Source organism: Argentina silus (assembly GCF_951799395.1).
Source record: "Argentina silus genome assembly, chromosome: 19".
NCBI lineage: Eukaryota > Metazoa > Chordata > Actinopteri > Argentiniformes > Argentinidae > Argentina > Argentina silus.
The window spans coordinates 13,637,123-13,655,537 of record NC_139673.1 but is presented as its reverse complement, the minus strand read 5'-3'; the positions used below and the strand labels follow the sequence as shown (position 1 = coordinate 13,655,537).

The 18,415-nt window shown below is 46.3% G+C and overlaps 2 protein-coding genes across 2 annotated transcripts; both read left to right on the top strand.

The window, feature by feature from the left end:
* Nucleotides 1–3,527: 3,527 nt before the first annotated feature.
* Nucleotides 3,528–6,857, top strand: LOC310819589 (prostaglandin D2 receptor 2; the record flags this gene model as incomplete). The annotated part of the gene is made up of 3 exons (XM_083690894.1): nucleotides 3,528–3,549; nucleotides 3,806–3,849; nucleotides 5,289–6,857. 3 exons carry the CDS (start codon nucleotides 3,528–3,530, stop codon nucleotides 6,252–6,254), a joined length of 1,032 nt encoding a protein of 343 aa, XP_083547020.1. The 3' UTR covers nucleotides 6,255–6,857.
* Nucleotides 6,858–8,105: 1,248 nt separating this feature from the next.
* Nucleotides 8,106–17,765, top strand: cul4a (cullin 4A). The gene is made up of 20 exons (XM_083691134.1): nucleotides 8,106–8,752; nucleotides 9,238–9,353; nucleotides 10,145–10,249; nucleotides 10,731–10,799; nucleotides 11,005–11,078; nucleotides 11,194–11,356; nucleotides 11,458–11,547; nucleotides 11,719–11,801; nucleotides 11,931–11,998; nucleotides 12,081–12,199; nucleotides 12,338–12,530; nucleotides 12,677–12,781; nucleotides 13,339–13,449; nucleotides 13,763–13,848; nucleotides 14,214–14,321; nucleotides 14,588–14,701; nucleotides 15,365–15,470; nucleotides 16,159–16,331; nucleotides 16,730–16,882; nucleotides 17,117–17,765. Exons 1-20 carry the CDS (start codon nucleotides 8,611–8,613, stop codon nucleotides 17,210–17,212), a joined length of 2,274 nt encoding a protein of 757 aa, XP_083547260.1. The 5' UTR covers nucleotides 8,106–8,610; the 3' UTR covers nucleotides 17,213–17,765.
* Nucleotides 17,766–18,415: the final 650 nt, after the last annotated feature.

The following is an 18,415-nucleotide window of genomic DNA, read 5'->3' as shown; positions in this document are numbered from 1 at the left end:
CTTGTCAAGAGCAGCTCAGTCTTGTCAAGCTATTGTCGTGCTAAAAGTTCTCAATGACTTGACTGATATGGCTGAATTAATGTTAAAAGGTTAAAAATGTCCCAACCTATACCAACATAGGTATCTATTCTCCTTCCATGACACCACCTGTATGCTTTGAAAAGGAGCCTCCAGTATAACCTCCTATTTCACTTGTCAGACCACCTCTCTTCTACAATTCCTGACATGGGGATCTTCCATATGTCTTCAAACATTAGTGCATGAAATAACAAACAATTGTATCTTTAAATGATCCTAACCATTACATTATACAGTATATTGAAAATGTGTTTTCTACCACTGACAGTCCATTTGCTGGTAATCAAATGTTCTTCCTCACTGTCTCTTTGACCGAAAACATTCAGTTAAAATGAATTGACACCCAGGAAACACCCAACAGTAGAAACTTACAGTATATCTGATCTGACTAAGAATTGTACTGGAATATACAGTAAATGATTACAAATGAGCAACAGGCTAGATGAGTTTACTGATGCAATGGCTTTATTGATTATGAGAAATGCATTTGAAAGTCATTTTATGATTAACTGAACTATCAGAAAGTGCAATGATTTAATAGGAATGAGCTGAGGTTGGGGATTTACACACACACACACACACACACACACACACACACACACACACACACACGCACACACATGTGCACGCACCATACACACACACACACACACACACACACAGAGTTTCTCATCACTGCTGCTTTAGACACACTGACAGTTAGACAAAAACTCTGCACTTGGGTTCCTTTCCTCTGTGGTTATTGTTCTAATGTACTTGAATCTGTGGGAGAATCTTACTGAAGCATAACAAAGACAGACGGAGAGTCAACTGTTCTGTCCTTCCTCTCCTTCCCTCTTCTTCCTCCCTCCTCCTCCTCCCTCTCTCCACCAGTCTTCCCATCTCTATGAAGTCAGTGGGGACCTGTAGCATTTATAGTAATTACACTAATTAGGTCGAAGTAGAAGTTATGATGGAAAAGTAGGGAAACTAGGGGCTGGATCAGGCCACTGCTCCAACAACAAAAAGTAATGGGGAGATATTATTACAGGCTTCAATTGTGTGTGTGAGCCGAAGCGCTCACTGCCTCTAACAACACATAACCCGGCAGCAGGCGTCCTGCCTAACAGTGTTAGATATGCATTTGGTATTTGGTCATATTATATGCTATTGTAATTGATTCTAATGTCATCCTCCTGTCATCTTTCTGAGCTCATCACACCAGACACCACCTTCATGACAAAGACATACACAGACAGACAGACAGACAGACAGAGACACAGACAGACACACACACACACACACACACACACACACACACACACACACACACACACACACACACACACACACACACACAAACACACACACACACAGTCATTCACACACCAGCCTGCAGGCAGAGTAGATTTATTAGGAACACTATACTAACATTGGGTAGGGCCTCCCTTCTTAGGGCCTCAATTCTTCGTGGCATTGATTCCACAAGATGTTGGAAACATTCCTTTGAGATTCTGGTCCATGATGACATGATTGCATCACACAATTCCTGCAGATTTTTCAGGTGCACCTTCAAGCTGTGAATCTCCCATTCTACCACATTCCAAAGGTGTTCTATTGGATTCAGATCCGGTGGCTGGGAAGGCCACTGAAGAACACTGAACTAATTGTCATGTTCATGAAATCAGTTTGAGATAACTTTTGCTTTGTGACATGGTGCATTATCATGCTGGAAGTAGCCATTAGAAGATGGGTAAGTTGTGGCCATGAGGGATGCACATGGTCAGCAACAATAGTCAAATAGGCTGTGGCATTCAAGCGTTGACTGATTGGTATTAACGGGCCCAAAGTGTGCCAAGAAAACATTCCCCACACCATTACACCACCTCCACCATGAGAAGGTGTACAGGTGTTCCTAATAAAGTGTTCAGTGAGTGTATGTGGCCCATATAAAAACTCACTTCTACACCACTGCAAGAGGGGAAACAGTGTCACCTGCTGGACACTGGTTCTAATGACGAGACAGAGGGAGTGAGGGAATGGGGGGAGGTTCAAGATTCAAAGTGTTTATTATCATATGCACAGCAGAAAACATGTTTCACTGTACAACGAAATTCTTGCTTTGCTGTCCGCAGAATGCCAACCAGTGTAAAATATACAATACTAAAGAATATACAATATATACTAAACAAATGTACAAGACAGCAAAATTTAAGGCATAAAATAAAATAGCAGCAATAATAATAATAAAACAGTGCAAATGTAGCAGTGCAATTATGCAAACTGGAAAGTTCAGTTATTGAGGTAGTACGGTTATATTAATCTCCTATGGGTTGTTTAGGAGTCTGATGGCAGTGGGAAAGAAGGAGTTCTTCAGTCGGGTGGTCCTGCATTTAACACTTCTGTACCTCCGGCCTGAGGGTAGAAGTGTGAACAGTCCGAGCTGGGGGTGGGTGGGGTCCTTGAGGATGGAGGCGGCTCTCCTGTGGACTCTGCGGTGGTAGATGCTCTGCAGAGAGGGCAGTGGAGTCCTGGTGATTTTCTCAGCAGTCTTCACCACTCTCTGCAGGCGTCTGCGGTCCATAGCAGTAGTGCTGCCATACCACACAGTGATACAGCTAGTTAGGATGCTCTCAACAATGCAGCTGTAGAAGTTGCTGAGGATCTTGGGCGACATGCCAAACTTCCTCAGCCTCCTCAGAAAGTACAGCCGCTGTTGGGCCTTCCTAACCAGCTGAGTGGTGTTAAGTGTCCAGGTGAGGTCCTCGCTGATGTGGACGCCCAGGTATTTGAAACTGCTCACCCTCTCTACTTCAAGTTCCCGGATGTACAGTGGCCGATGAGGTCCCCTCTTCTTCCTCATGTCCACTATCATCTCCTTCGTCTTGTCCGTATTGAGGGTGAGGTTGTTGTCCTCGCACCATGTTACCAGACTGGCCACCTCCCTCCTGTAAGCTGCTTCGTCCCCGCCAGTGATGCATCCTATCACTGCGGTGTCGTCTGCAAACTTTAGGATGATGTTGTCCTTGTGGGAGGCGACACAGTCGTGGGTGAACAGGGTGTAGAGAATGGGGCTGAGGACGCATCCCTGTGGGGTGCCAACATTTGTAATAATGCTGGCTGAAGTCCTATTGCCAATCCTGACAGACTGGGGCCTGCCAGTCAAAAAGTCTAGGAGCCAGTCACAGAGGGTTGAGATTCACAGAGGAGGTTGTCTCACTAAATATTCTTACAACAGAATTTAGAAAATACAGACACCAAGGGCCCTTCATCAAAGTTGCAACAACATGTTTATGGATGGCACAGATAAAAACAACTCCTTATCTATACCTTCCAACCCACCAAACCAATATGACATCAGCTCTTCAAGGAATGCATATTAATTTACCTTATTGTATCGAGAATCTAGATGAATTAAATGATTATGATAGCTAGCATCTAACACACATGAAAGCAGTTCTACTGTGAGCATGGTTGTGCAGTGGCAAGGGGGTGAGGTCTGTACACGACTACTACCTATGTCTTCTATAGAAAACAACTCAATCTGATCATGTTGTTTCAGAGTTCATAACCGGAAATACTCTTATCGTTACCCAAGCCCTTTCCAGTGTAGATTGCACCATAGAAATTGAACATTTCTTTAAAATGACACACACACACACACACACACACACACACACACACACACAATCATGATGCATACAGAGCAAGGAGGCACTCCTTCCTTCTCTCTCACTCCCCTTCTCAGCCACACACGCACACACTCATACAGGGCTTCAGGCAAAGCGGCTGGTAAGACACAACATCTTCTATTTCACAACCATATCTGTCACAAAACTTTTATAACATACTGTATATTTGTGCAACAGAAGATATTTCATTAAGTCTTTGTAAAACAATTGTTAATGGCTTTACAGGATCAGTGAATGAAACTGATAAGGTTTGTGTATATCAGTTAATGTTAAGTCAAGATTTCCTTCATCATATCATCATCAGAGAATGTGTGAAGCAACATGGGTGTGTTCTGTGCCATACATTTTTTCATTCCTGGTGAGCATGTCTGTTCCCTGCGGACAGGCCTGGTCTAGAGAGGTGAGATGGGGAGAGGTTAGTGGGGAAGCTCAGTTTAACTCTGGGACTGTGGCTTCATGGAGGAATGGATGTGAAAGGAAATGCTGTAATTTCTTTTGAACTTATTCATTGTTCACTGATTCATTGTTCATGCACTCTGCTGCCCTACCTAAATACTGTACAACAATAGAATGTCTTTCTGATCAGGAGATTCTGATGGAAAAGATAAGTGCTTTATGAAAAACATTTAGTAGGCTAATATTTATCATTAAGTATATTGTTATTCATCATTACCAGTCAATATTCTAAATGCCAGATTAACTGAAAAACTGACAATAATAATACCCAATAAGGGCAGGGCCAAAGTTTGTACCAAACTTTGTTGAGCGTTATTGTGAATCATCATTCCCTTGAACCCATAATATATCACAAGGCTATTCTCTGAAATCAGCTTGACCAAACCAAAGAGGAAGGCAGGTGTCATCATGGCAGGAGGATGTGGTAAATGGTCTGTCTGTGAAGCATCTCTCCCTCTCTCCTCACTACAGCCCCAGGTCTACATTTGATCCAATGGCTTCTCTGAATGCCAGCCAGTCCCCTCTAGATACCCTGGCACACCTCCTGCCCAGCCCTAGTAGCCCAGGCAGCCCTGGAGACCTCAACCCCAGCACCTGGCAGGGGGATGCGGGTAGAGTCGCCCAGATGGTAGTCACAGTGCTCATCTTCCTGGTGAGTGTCTACAACATTGACCCTGTCCAGTCACAACCCCCAGATCCTTCTCTTAGCCCATAGTGAAAATTCCAACTAGCCTATCAGAGGGCGAGGTGGAGCTACTACCCTCTTGCTTAAACACATGTCAAGATGGTAAACTCACTCCTCAAGTTGCGCGCTGTTAAATTGCTGGCTTTTCGATAGCACAGCTGGTTAACATCGGGTATTTGAGGAGGTGGTCACGTGTGCTGACAAGTTAGAGGTCGTGTGTTCAAGACTCGGTTGGAGCAAATTGAATTGCGGGGCTACTATTTTTTCATATGCAAACCTTTCAGTTAAACAAGTATCGAGGGAGCTGTTTTTGCCAATCCCTTTTATGTTTGGTTAATACCTATAGATAACCAATGGACCCAATTTGAATCAAAGCATGTATGACATTCTCATTCCAGGTGGGCGTGCCCTTGAATGGCCTGGTGGTGTGGGCATTGGCCTTGCATCGGCACGGCCGCTTGCGTCGACGGGGCAGCGGCAGCGAGGGCGAGACGAGGGGCGCCAGCAGCTTCCGTGTGTACGTGGTGAACCTAGCGCTGGCCGACCTGGTTCTTCTTCTGCGTACTCCACTCATGCTGGCCTACTTGGCCAACGGCTACAGCTGGCCCCTCGGTGATGCCCCCTGCAGACTGGCGATGCTCCTGCGGGGCCTGGGGCTCTACGCTGCTGCCTTCCTGCTGTGTGCCGTGGCCCTGGAGCGCTGCCTTTGTCTGCTGAGGCCCATGTGGGCCAGCCTGAAACGCCCCCGCTGGGCCGTGCCACTGGTCTGTGCTCTGCTGTGGGTGTTAGCTGCGGCGCTGGCCACCCCCTACCTTTACAGCGCCGTCCTGATGGAGGTGAATGGTACTAGTCAGTGTCTAGAGAGCGGCACGCCCAGCCTGGGCCTCTTCATCACAGAGACGGTAGCTGGTTTTGTGCTGCCGCTGCTGGTGTTCCTGGGGAGTAATGTAGCCGTGCTGCTAACCGCCCGACAGGCAGGGAGCGCTACACCAACCTCCTCTTCTACATCCTCTTCTTCCTCTTTCCGGCGAATGGCCAGGCTGTATAGAGTCCTCTTTCTCACCATGCTCCTCTTCCTCACCTGCTGGGTCCCGTACTTCACCTGTCGGTTCCTGCGGGCGCTGGCGGCCGGGCGGCCCGAGATGGATGGGCTGTACAGGGCCTCGTTCATGGGAGCGTATGTGTCTCTGTTCCTGGTTTACATCAAGAGTGCTCTGAACCCCGTCCTGTACGTGTTCGCTGCTCGGGGACTGGGACGCACCATCCGTGCATCGCTTGTTTCCACCATTGTGAGGGTCTTCAATGACGACTCAACTGAGTCCTCTATGAGGAAGTCCCTCAGAAGGGGAGACTCCCAGATTTAACTCTCATTCCTGCTGAAGAATGCAGTCACTTCTTCATTTGTGGACTACATGCACTGACACTCTTCCACTCTTTAATGGGGCCATATTGGATTATGACTTACTTTGTGCACTTGCACTCTTCTGCCCTGTAGCCTATACACTGCCTTACTTCAGCCTAGTATGGACCACATGCATTAATGAACCTCCAGCTTTATCTCTAGATTTTTATCTTCAAATGCTAACATTTCAGATACATTCACAATATGAACGCATGACATTTTCAGCTGCTAAGGAAGAGGAGACTATGGACAAAGTGGACATGAAGGACACTTTATTTTCATAAGATACAAAAACATTTACAAAATACAAAGGGCTTTTCTTTCTACAAAAAACGGTTGCGGACTCGAAACTCACTTTCCTATACACTGATCCTTAATCTGAATCAGAATACATGCATTAGTGCAGATTAAACAATTGCATTTGCAAAATGTTACAGTAATAAAATGTATCTTGAAAAGCACATTGGATAATGCTGTTTGCAGGCATAAATAATTCAAATTGACTCTGTGAATGTACAGCTTATATAGGTAGGATTTTTCAGGGGCATCCGAAATGCAGTGCATCCCATTGAAACCAATGGCCTTCCACCGGACCTAAACAACATTGTGCAGTCTATGTAAAAGTGGCGAAACAGTTGCAGAGTCGCAATTGTGCGGACCTCAACTGCATTGCACTCTATGTGCACACAGTGTTAAGCAATAGCTTGACTTTGACAAAGTTAAAAAGAGTCTTGAAATGAAGGGTTAAAATCTGGACAGGATGTGAAACACTGTAGGCCTCAGTACCCCTATGGTTGCACAATGCCCAGTCCAAGAAGGCTGTGAATGGTATTGTCCTAGCATAGATTACTTTTTCCTAGCATACATGTAGATGGATACTCTTTCTTATGATGATGGATAGATGATTCACTTACTTAGACGTGTGTGTGTGTGTGTGTGTGTGTGTGTGTGTGTGTGTGTGTGTGTGTGTGTGTGTGTGTGTGTATGTGTGTGTGTGTGTGTGTGTGTGTGTGTGTGTGTGTGTGTGTGTGTGTGTCTGTCTGTCTGTCTGTCTGTCTGTCTGTCTGTCTGTCTGTGTCTCTGTCTGTCTGTCTGTCTGTCTGTCTGTGTATGTCTTTGTCATGAAGGTGGTGTCTGGTGTGATGAGCTCAGAAAGATGACAGGAGGATGACATTAGAATCAATTACAATAGCATAAAATATGACCAAATACTGCATATCTAACACTGTTAGGCAGGACGCCTGCTGCCGGGTTATGTGTTGTTAGAGTGTGGGCTCCTTGCTCAACTGTAGTAGGATCTAAGAGTAGAGCAGAGGAGGCTAGTGAAGATAGAAATCGGAAGACAGGCTCATTTTAATGCATGGAATGAAATAAGCAATGGTATCAAATATTCCATTCCATGTACTGCAATTAGCCTGTCCTTTAATTTCTACCTCGACCAGCCTCCATTGGAGTACAGACAGGAGAGTTTAAGGAGGCCAATAAATTCGGGCACATATAATGTGTGTGCAGGAATTATTTTACTATTATGAACAACAGTGCAATCTATTATGTGTAATATATTGATAATCTGCAATAGAGAGAGAGAGAGAGAATACAAATGTGTTTTTATAGAGAAAATAAAAACGTTATTCTGTTTAATTAGCCGATAATAATAAAGAGAACCTCAACCCTAAACAGTCCAGTTATAGTGAAACTCGTGTCGTTATTGGCGCTGGATTCACACTGCTGAAAGTAGTGGGCATTTCTAGTATTCGAACGGGGCCTTTCTGTAAGTGTTCCCAGGGTGCATTTGTGAAAGGGGGAGGTAAAAAGCCATTTTGTTATGTTAGCTAGCGGTGTGGCTAATGCCACTGTTTTAGTAAGCTACTTAGCGATGGAGTCTCTGATATTGTAGATTTAATTTTAACTTCGTTCACACATGGGATTCTAAAGATACAACAAATAGCATTTGCCTACTTCTAAATTGCCATGGGCCAGGGAATGACGCTGTGGATGCACTCGTTCTGACTAGCGCTAGCATGACAGCTGGCTAACTTGGAGCGAAAGATCATATTCTTCAGTTGTTCAGTTCCAAAACTTTCCCAGAGTTGTATGTGCTTTGATAATAGCTACCAGCTTTTACGTAAGCAAGGGGTCGATCTGACTCGTGGATTTGTTTAAGCAACAGACTCAGCTGTGGCAAGGATTGTTGCTATAATCCAACTTTAGTCATATCCGAAGACCAAGAAAACCCCTAAGTCTCGTTGACAGGCTAGCACAGCAGATAGCTACAAGAAGACTTCAATCACAACAACGGCCTCCTGCATTATCTCATCATGGCAGAAGACATACGACAGGACAAGAAAGCCAACTTCTCTGCTCTAACGGAGCACAATAACAACGGAGTAACGAGGACATCGGCACTAGCCTCCAACAAATCTGGCGCCTCAAAGAAATTGGTTATAAAAAATTTCAAAGGTAGTTACGCTAGCTAACTCACACCAGCTAACGTTAGCTTGCTAACCTTGCGTGCTACCTGCTACTGACAGTTAGCTAGCCGTGTTTCCTGCTGAACTACATGCCAGCCACTAAGCTATATTGTGAAATCATACCATGACTAGCGTCATTGACCATATGCGATGATGGCTAATGTGTAAATAAATGAATATTCCGTTGCTAGCTAGACACTAGGCCCCGCATTTCTGTTAACATCATCTGTAGCCAACTTTTATACCTACTCATACTGGCTGAAGAGAAACAATTTTAGGTGGTGAAATGGCTTGGACTTACTGACATCTCCTCTTACATTATTTGCTGACACTGCTGTCAGGTGTTTGTAAACAAACTCGAACAACCCTTCCTTGTCTTATGTGAATAGTCTGGAACATTCTCCTACACTGAGGAACGTCAACATGTTGAAAAAGTGATCATGGTTGCATTCTCTCTTTGGTCTCTTTTCACAGACAGGCCAAAGTTAGCAGAGAACTACACTGAGGACACTTGGCTGAAGCTGCGAGATGCGGTGGGCGCCATCCAGAGCAGCACCTCCATCAAGTACAACCTGGAGGAACTCTACCAGGTCAGAGGTCACAAGGCCAGCTTCACACATTAACTATGGGGCCGACCTGAGCGGTGCTATCCCGAGCCGGTCCTCATTCAGTAAGGCTTGGTATTGAACAGCCTGCTTTCATTTCCAATCACAGCACATCACACCCTCAACGCGGGCAGGTTTAGACATTGTTACTGTTGCCCGCACCTCAGCCCGGGTACAAGCAGGCTGGCACCAGATATGTTTTGTTGACACATACGTGTGTGTGTGTGTGTGTTGTGCGTCTTTATGTGACACCATTGCTCCATGTGTCATGTTATGTCAAGTGACCTGCAGTTTTCTCTGTCTGTGTGGGTGTGACCTCTCTTGGCCTGTGATGTAATGGACCTAGAGGTTGGGCGGTGCCAACTGGGGCAGTGTACATTTGGAGGCTGCGCCTTCCTCGGACACTAACCCTCTAATCTCAAAAGCATATCGAGAGAAGAGTTCCATGACACTGGATCCTGCACTGTAGCTCACATCAGCACATCCAACATTCTCTAGTGTTGACAAGCTCCACCAGTTTGACTATTATAGCCTATGCCTTTTGAACAGCCTCTTTACAGCAGACCGAGGTCTGAATAGGATTTATTTTTCTCTTTTAATGACTTCAGGTGCGCTTGATTTAACTTGCCCCAAGCCCATCTAAAGTATTTGAAAGGAAACCAATGCTGTTTCCATCCAGGTCTGATAAACAGAGAATGACAGCGAACATTATAGAACTTAAGAATAACCTTTCTGTGTGTGTGCGTCTCTTCTCTCTCTCTCTCTCTCTCTCTCAGGCGGTGGAGAATCTGTGCTCATATAAAGTCTCCCCCACTCTGTACAAGCAGCTACGGCAGATCTGTGAGGACCACGTGCAGGCCCAGATCCACCAGTTCAGAGAATATCCTTTTGTGGGTGAGGGTGTGATCAGTGTGTGTGCTACACGGTTGACCTTCCTCTGAAATATGTCTTTATGACAAGGTTAGTGACTGTAGCTATGTAGTGTCTAACATGGTGTGAGAAGGACAAAGTTGGTGATGTGTAGAGAGCTGGTTGGCCCTGATAACACTTTTGCTTAGAAGTTTATCTATCAGCAGGTTGCTTTGTAATAGTGTGTATGTGTCACTAGGGGGCACTGGCTACCTTCCTCTTAGTACAGCTGCATACATACAGGGGGGGGGGTCACAGGACACTTATCTGCTCTACTCTTGTATTAGGTTAGCGGGACAATCCACCATAATGGATTTGGGATGCCTCTCGATTGTGGCTTCCTAATCTGTGTTTCACCAAGCTAAGGGCTCAAAGAATGGCTGGGTATGATGACCACCGGGTTTACTGTTCTTCTATTGACTTGTGAGGTCCCCTCCTTAACCGCTGCTCACAGAGTCCCTGGACAGCCTGTCTTTCCTGAAGAAGATGAACCGCTGTTGGCAGGACCACTGCAGACAGACGGTACTAACCATGACAGACAGTTGTAGACACAGTTGTCGACGGACAGACAACGATCCAAGGCTGTGTAGTTTTTTTAAATTACCGGATAGAATCAGTCGGATCCACAGAGAGTTTGTGGTTGAGCTGGTTGTATGAAATGTTTTCTTTGTGTAAGGTTCTTTGTGAAGACTTGACTCTGACTCTGTGATTGTGTTACCTTGTGTAGATCATGATCCGGAGTATCTTTCTGTTCCTGGACCGTACCTACGTGCTTCAGAACTCCCTCCTCCCCTCAATCTGGTAAGACCTCCAGCCTCCATTCAAATGATGTCTAGTGTAGCTAGTTAGTTAGTCTGAGTGGTCGGTTGTGGTTGTGTTACGTTCAGGCACTCAGAAGTGTGTGTGTGTTTGGCAGGGATACGGGGCTAGAGCTGTTCCGCACCCATATCGTAAGTGACGGCGCGGTCCAGAAGCGCACAGTGGATGGCATCCTGGAGCAGATAGAACGCGAGCGCAACGGAGAGACCGTGGATCGCAGTCTGCTGCGCAGCCTACTGGGCATGCTCTCTGACCTGCAGGTGATTGGACGATTATTCTGGGGGAGGGAATGTTGATCTGTTTGAAGACATCCTTGAGTTTGTCGATATTCTGAATACCGGTTGTCCACCTTTCCTCCCAGGTGTATAAAGAGTCATTTGAAGAGAGGTTTCTGATGGAGACTAATAGACTGTACGCCGCAGAAGGACAGAGACTGATGCAAGAGAGAGATGTGAGTAACAACATGTCAATCAATCACCTACCTATCGTAATGGCCACACCAGTAGGGTGGCACAGGGTGGTCTTGTAGTGGCTGTCAATTGGTATACATGATGCCCTCTGATACACTTGTCGCTCTCTCTCTCTCTCTCTCTCGTGTGTGTGTGTGTGTGTGTGTGTGTAGGTGCCAGTGTACCTACATCACGTGGCGCGCCGGTTGGAGGAGGAGAACGACCGTGTCATCAGTTACCTCGACCAGAGCACTCAGTAAGACATTCCCTCCATACGTTTGACTGACAGGCCTGTGCTCCAGTCATAGGCAACACTAGCTCAGTGGTTTTGGCCTCTTTACTAACACACCCCTTTCTCCCTTTGTTCTCTCTCTCTCTCTGTCAGAAAACCCCTGATCTCCAATGTAGAGAAACAGCTGCTTGGGGAACACATGACGGCCATATTGCAGAAAGGTAGCAGCACTGAAAGTGGTGTGCGTGTGTGTAAGTGTGTGTAAGTGTGTGTAAGTGTGTAACATACTCTCTCCTCTCTCAGGTCTGGGCATCCTGCTGGATGAGAACCGTGTGACTGAGCTGGCCCTGCTCTATCAGCTCTTCAGTAAGGTGAAGGGAGGACTCCCCACACTGCTGCAGTTCTGGAGAGACTACATCAAGGTGCGCACACACACACGCACAACTTATTTAATAATTGGACCCACAATGACGCATTGTTTTCCATCTTTTTCTCTGTCACTCACACCGTCATTGACTTCTATCTCTTCATCAATGTGCTTGTGTGTGTGTCTGTTTCAGAGTTTTGGAGGGGAGATCGTGGGGACTCCAGAGAAGGATAAGGACATGGTCCAGGAGCTGCTGGACTTCAAGGACAAGATGGACAACGTTGCCCAAGGCTGCTTCAACAGGAACGAGACCTTCATCAACGCCATGAAGGAGGCCTTCGAGAGCTTCATCAACAAGAGGCCCAACAAACCTGCAGAACTTATAGGTAAAGAACCCAACAAACCTGCAGAACTGCGTAATCAAAGAAAAAACACCACTAGATTTTGATCAGTTCGTTTGAATACCAGCCAGGGGACCCTTACGTTTGTTGTGGTGTCTGACCTATTCTGATGATGGTGCTCTTCTGTCCAGCTAAGTACGTGGACTCTAAACTGCGGGCGGGGAACAAGGAGGCCACAGAAGAGGAGCTGGAGAGGATCCTGGACAAGATCATGATCATCTTTCGCTTCATTCACGGTCAGAAGAGAACCTTGTTTGGAAGAGTCCTGGGTTGTGTCCCAATAGTCTACTAGTCCACTATTCCTTGCATCCTCTTTCCTTGCTTCCTTCTGAAAACGCATTAGAAGAGCTATGTTTCCTCCCCGTAGATATTCCCCTCCAATGCTTTTTGAGAAGGAAGCAAGGAGAGAGGAGGGACTATTGGAGACACAACCCTTGCCTCCCTTCTGGCTACGTCATGATATCCACCCTAACACACTATTTAGAATGCATTGCCAATACATTGCTTCAGTGTGCGAGCGTGGTTCAGGGTTCTCCCCAGGATTTTTGTAACATGGTGGCGCTGGATTGGCTTATTCTAACTGACTTGTGTTTATTCATGTCAAAATACGTTAAAAATACATACAAAATACATACAAATATATAATTTAATGAGGAACATCATAACGTTTTCACGTTTAACAATGATGTCATTGGCGATCACAGATAGTTGCTCTGTCATTACTAAATATCTTCCATTCTTTGGGGAGAACCCTGTGGTTGATTGCACCTTAACCTGTGTCTGCCCCCCACAGGGAAGGATGTGTTTGAGGCCTTCTATAAGAAGGACCTGGCCAAGCGACTGCTGGTGGGCAAGAGTGCCTCTGTCGATGCCGAGAAGTCAATGTTGTCTAAACTCAAACACGGTAAGTTCCTGTCTTGACAGGAAGTCCCACCCCTTAAGGTCTGACTGGACATCAGAGAGTTGGTCAAACCCAAGTGTCTGTCAATGTCTTTTGCATATTTAAGTATTTCACTGCGAAAATGGTTAAGGAAGTGGCCTGATTGTGTGTCTCAATATGGGATTGTGGTGGTTTCCGTAGTAACCACGGGACGAGCTAGCTTAGCTAGCCTTTCTGATGGAGTACTCTATGATTGAGTCATAGAGTGACAGTAAAAGCAATGGACCAAGCAAACAGGAAGTGAGTGTGTTGTCTGTGGTTTCTACTTCCTGCGTAGAGTGCGGAGCGGCCTTCACCAGTAAACTGGAGGGGATGTTTAAGGACATGGAGCTCTCCAAAGACGTCATGATCCAGTACAAACAGGTGAACAGTTCAGTCACACAAACACTGCTCTGTCTGGCTAGACACCTTCACACAAACTGCCCAAAAATAGTCAAGTTGAAGTTGACTTAGTTTGCTATCTGTATACCTGTGGCAGCCCAAATGATGTCATGGGACGGCTCATTCCTTTTGGGTGTGGCTTATGACAGATAATATCACACTGCAGAGGGAACATGTGAATATGTTTGTGTTTGTTTCACATCACTGATTATGGATTAAGTTGTTATGCTTGAATAAGGCCATTGTAAAAGTTTGTGTAGTCAGTTAAGAATACATTTATTTGTATTTGACCATTAATTCCGGATAAAACCACAAAGTTATGTGATGTTTGTTTGTCTGTCCCCCAGTACACACAGAACCAGAGCGAGCCCAGCAACATCGAGTTGACTGTCAACATCCTCACCATGGGTTACTGGCCCTCCTACATACCCATGGAGGTCCACCTACCCCCTGAGGTGTGTGTATGAGAGAGAGAGAGTGTGTGAGAATCTTGTGTGATGGTAAGAATGTTTTGTATGTGAAGAGGATGTGGTTATGTTCTGCTGTAGCCGATATAAAACCATGTGCCTGTTTCTCATTAGCCGACTGTTTAGTCGGTTGAAATGTCATACGATGATGTGAGAAAGTAACACCATTGTTGCATTTCTCGTGTATGTCTGTGATTTAAAAGAAGTCCCCACCCTGTCTCTCTCCGGTCTCTTTCTCCCCACCCCCTTATCAGATGGTGAAGCTGCAGGAGGTGTTTAAGCTGTTCTACCTGGGGAAACACAGCGGGAGAAAGCTGCAGTGGCAGCCCACGCTAGGCCACGCTGTGCTCAAGACCGAGTTCAAAGAGGTGAGACAGTCAGAGAGGGAGAAGGATGGATATAGATGCAACACTGAAGTCTGTCTTTCCGTGGCCAGACTGTTGCCTCACAGCCCTGACAGGATGCATTGCTGCTACAGACATGGAATAAGAGGAATAGAGAGAGGATGCCCAGTCAAATACTACTAGCCAAATTGCAATTGTGTGTGAGGGGACCATGTCTGTTGAACTCATTCCATTGTTTTGATTTGAAGTCAGGAGAAGCGTGAGTAAGATGTGCAGCAGTTGCAGTTAGCAGGAGGAGGCAGGAGCAGCAGGAGTGTCGTCACAAATGTTGAATCAACGGGGGCCGTAATTGCAGATCGCTCGTTTGGGTTTTTTAATTGAGCATAGTATTCGCAAAGCTTTGTTTGCTCCCCGCCAAAGTGGCTGGTAAAATGGACAGATTTACCCGCTCATGGCAAAATCTACCCGCTTTTGACAGGTGTTTTTTTTTTTTTTCCTCTGGCTACAGACCTATTCCCTGGTGTGGGTGTGTCATGTTGCTTTTCACAGTATGTGTTGGATTTCTCTGCCAAAGAAATAATGTGTTTGTTTGACACCTGCGAGTGGAGTCTCCTACCTCACATAACACATGCTAAAGATCCCTATGAGTAACACTAGTGTCTCTGTCTGTCTGTGTCCGTCCTGCAGGGTAAGAAGGAGCTGCAGGTGTCTCTGTTCCAGACCTTGGTGCTACTGATGTTCAATGAGGGGGAAGAGTTCAGCGTGGAGGAGATTCGCTCAGCCACCGGCATCGGTATGACTTGCCAACTTTTTACATGTATGGCATTTAGCAGACGCCTTTATCCGAAGCGACTTACAACAATACATTTGTCATCATCTATCCAACAGTCATCATAAGACAAAGTAATCAATGCTCACACCAGGGGCCATCGTCAGTCGTAACGCCAGTAGGCTAATTTATTTTTTATTTTTTTATTTATTTTATTAGCAGGAGAGAACTTGTACAGGGGGTAGGTAGCAGGGCAGAAGAGGTCTCAGGGTTAGCGTTAGTATAGGGGGGGTAGAGGGTGAAGCGGTCTTTAGGAGGGACTGTTAAGATGTAGCTTGAAGAGATGGGTTTTCAATCTACGGCGGAATAGAGTATCAACAAAATAACGAATTTAACAGTTTCAAAGCAACATAAGTTTTAACCATTCGTGCATCAAATACAACATGGGAGAATGGTGCCCGTGACGGGCCTAACCCAAAACTCAATCTCCCCATCTCTCTCTCTCTCACACTCACACTCTCTCTCTCACACTCTCTCTCTCACACTCTCTCTCTCTCACACTCTCTCTCTCACGCTCTCTCACTATCGCTCTGTCTCTTTCAACAGCTTTCTTTCTCTTCTTCCCTCTTTCTGTTCTTAATGTGAACGTCGTAACAATATTGGTTCACGGTGAACAGGAAGTTGACCTATTTATTTCGGCCCCCCTCTCCAGAGGAAGGCGAGTTGAGGCGCACCCTGCAGTCTCTGGCCTGTGGCAAGGCGCGCGTCCTCAATAAGAGTCCCCGGGGGAAGGACGTGGAGGACGGGGACCGCTTCAACTTCAACAACGACTTCAAACACAAGCTGTTCCGCATCAAGATCAACCAGATACAGATGAAGGAGACGGTAGGCCGAAGTCTCGCCATCACTATCATCTCGCTCTCTCTCTCTCTCTCTCTCTCTCTCTCTAACTACTGAAGCTTGCTGTAACGGAAAGGAAGTCAGTTACACCAGTTTACACTCTTGCAGGTCAAGCCTGTGCTGCCATAGTGGAATAGCGTTGACATTTGTCAACTGTAACCAAGAAGAAAACTTCCCCTACTCTTGTCTAATCCACTGAAGCACTGTGTCAAGACTGTGCCTTTCAGACAGGGAAGACTAGGGCATCTGCTGACACACTCACTTTCTTTTCGTGTCTGTTTCTGTTATATTAGTACGGAGTCATATTAGGGGGCTTTCTAGTGACATTTGACACTTGATTTCATTTTGTGTGTGTGTGTGTGTGTGTGTGTGTGTGTGTACAGGTGGAGGAGCAGGTGAGCACCACGGAGCGTGTGTTCCAGGACAGACAGTACCAGATAGACGCGGCCGTGGTCCGCATCATGAAGATGAGGAAGACCCTCAGCCACAACCTGCTGGTGTCTGAACTCTACAACCAGCTCAAGTTCCCTGTCAAGGTGCTTGTTTCTCCCCCCCCCCCTCTCCTTTTCTCATTCCCCCCTCTCTCTCTTGTTCCTTTTCTCCTCTTTCTCTCTCTCGTTTTTTTAATATTTTGCTTGTTCTCCAAGTCACATTCCAAGTTGGTGCACATAAAAATAAACATCACTTAACACGTACAACTACACACACACACACACACACACACACACACTCTGGCTCCCAAGTCTCACTCCACTGTGTTCCCTCCGCAGCCGGGAGACCTGAAGAAGCGGATCGAGTCACTCATTGATCGAGACTACATGGAGCGCGACAAGGAGAGCCCCAACCAGTACCACTACGTGGCCTGAGGGGGTGCTCCCATCCCATCCCCATCCTCACGGTGGGCCCAGGGTGGCCCCTGATACAGCCCCTCACCACACCTCGCGCCCCTCCTCCTGTGCCCCTGCCCCCCCTCCCATCTTGCTCCCGGGGCTCAGGCCCAGCTCAGAGGGCCAGGAGGAGAGGCCAGAGCCCACCTGCCCATGCCCAGCTAAAAGCACCCTCAGACGGACTCAGGGCAGGGCCAGAGTGGGGTGGCGATGGAGAGGCCTGGTTGGTGGGAGGCCCAGCACAAATCCTCTGCTGACGCTAAGATAAAAGAAAACTAGCACTTTGTCAAGTTATGTTGTCATAATATTTCATTTCTTTATTGTTCTTTTTTTTAATTTTGTTTGTGCTCCATTCACCTCTCAGTCTATCAGTTTCAGCTGTAGAATTGGCTTGTCTTTATTGTTTTGTTTTTTTGGGTTTTTTTTTTTAGTTCTCTGTCAAGCAACATGCTCTGGTCTGTTCTGACACCTCCAGTGTTGCATCGGATTGGGCACAGGAACCGGGTTCTAGGAGTTATGGGGGGCATGAGGAGGGGGGGGGTCACATGGACAAGGACAAGTGGGGAGTGACATGGGGGAGGGAGGGGACACAGCTGGACAAGAGGACGAACCACTTGGGTGTTCCTTTAGCTTTCTCCTGTATTTTGACCAACACGTTTCCACGCTCTGAATTTTGTAGACCAGATTGTATTCTTTGTAAGAGAGAGAAAAGAAGTCTGAATAAATGGATATTTAATGAATGATAAAGAGTGGTCAGTGTGAGAAGAAACTGAGTAGTTTTACTAAATGAGTCTGAAACTAATTAGGAAAACCTGAGGTGGGTTTCCCAACTAGTCAGGAATCTGCTCTGTGCACCAAAAATATGTTTCATGGCCAAATTTGCTGTGTGTGTGTGTGTGTGTGTGTGTGCGTGTGCACATGTGCTCCTCGGAGGGAATCCCCGGCCATGTGCTGGTAGCGCTCTGCTGACAACGCATGTCTCCAAGGCAGCCTAATTTGATTTCCGTCCATGAATTCCGAGTAATTTCTTACAGAAACAAATTATCCCTGGGTAAGGAGGGAGGGGGCAGGGGGAGGGGGGGGCACAGATGTCACAGAGGTCCTTTTCCCAGGTTGTCTGTTTGATGACACGCCACTGTGGAAGGTCGAGGGTGCTGGACCTCTCACCCACACGCCTGGGGT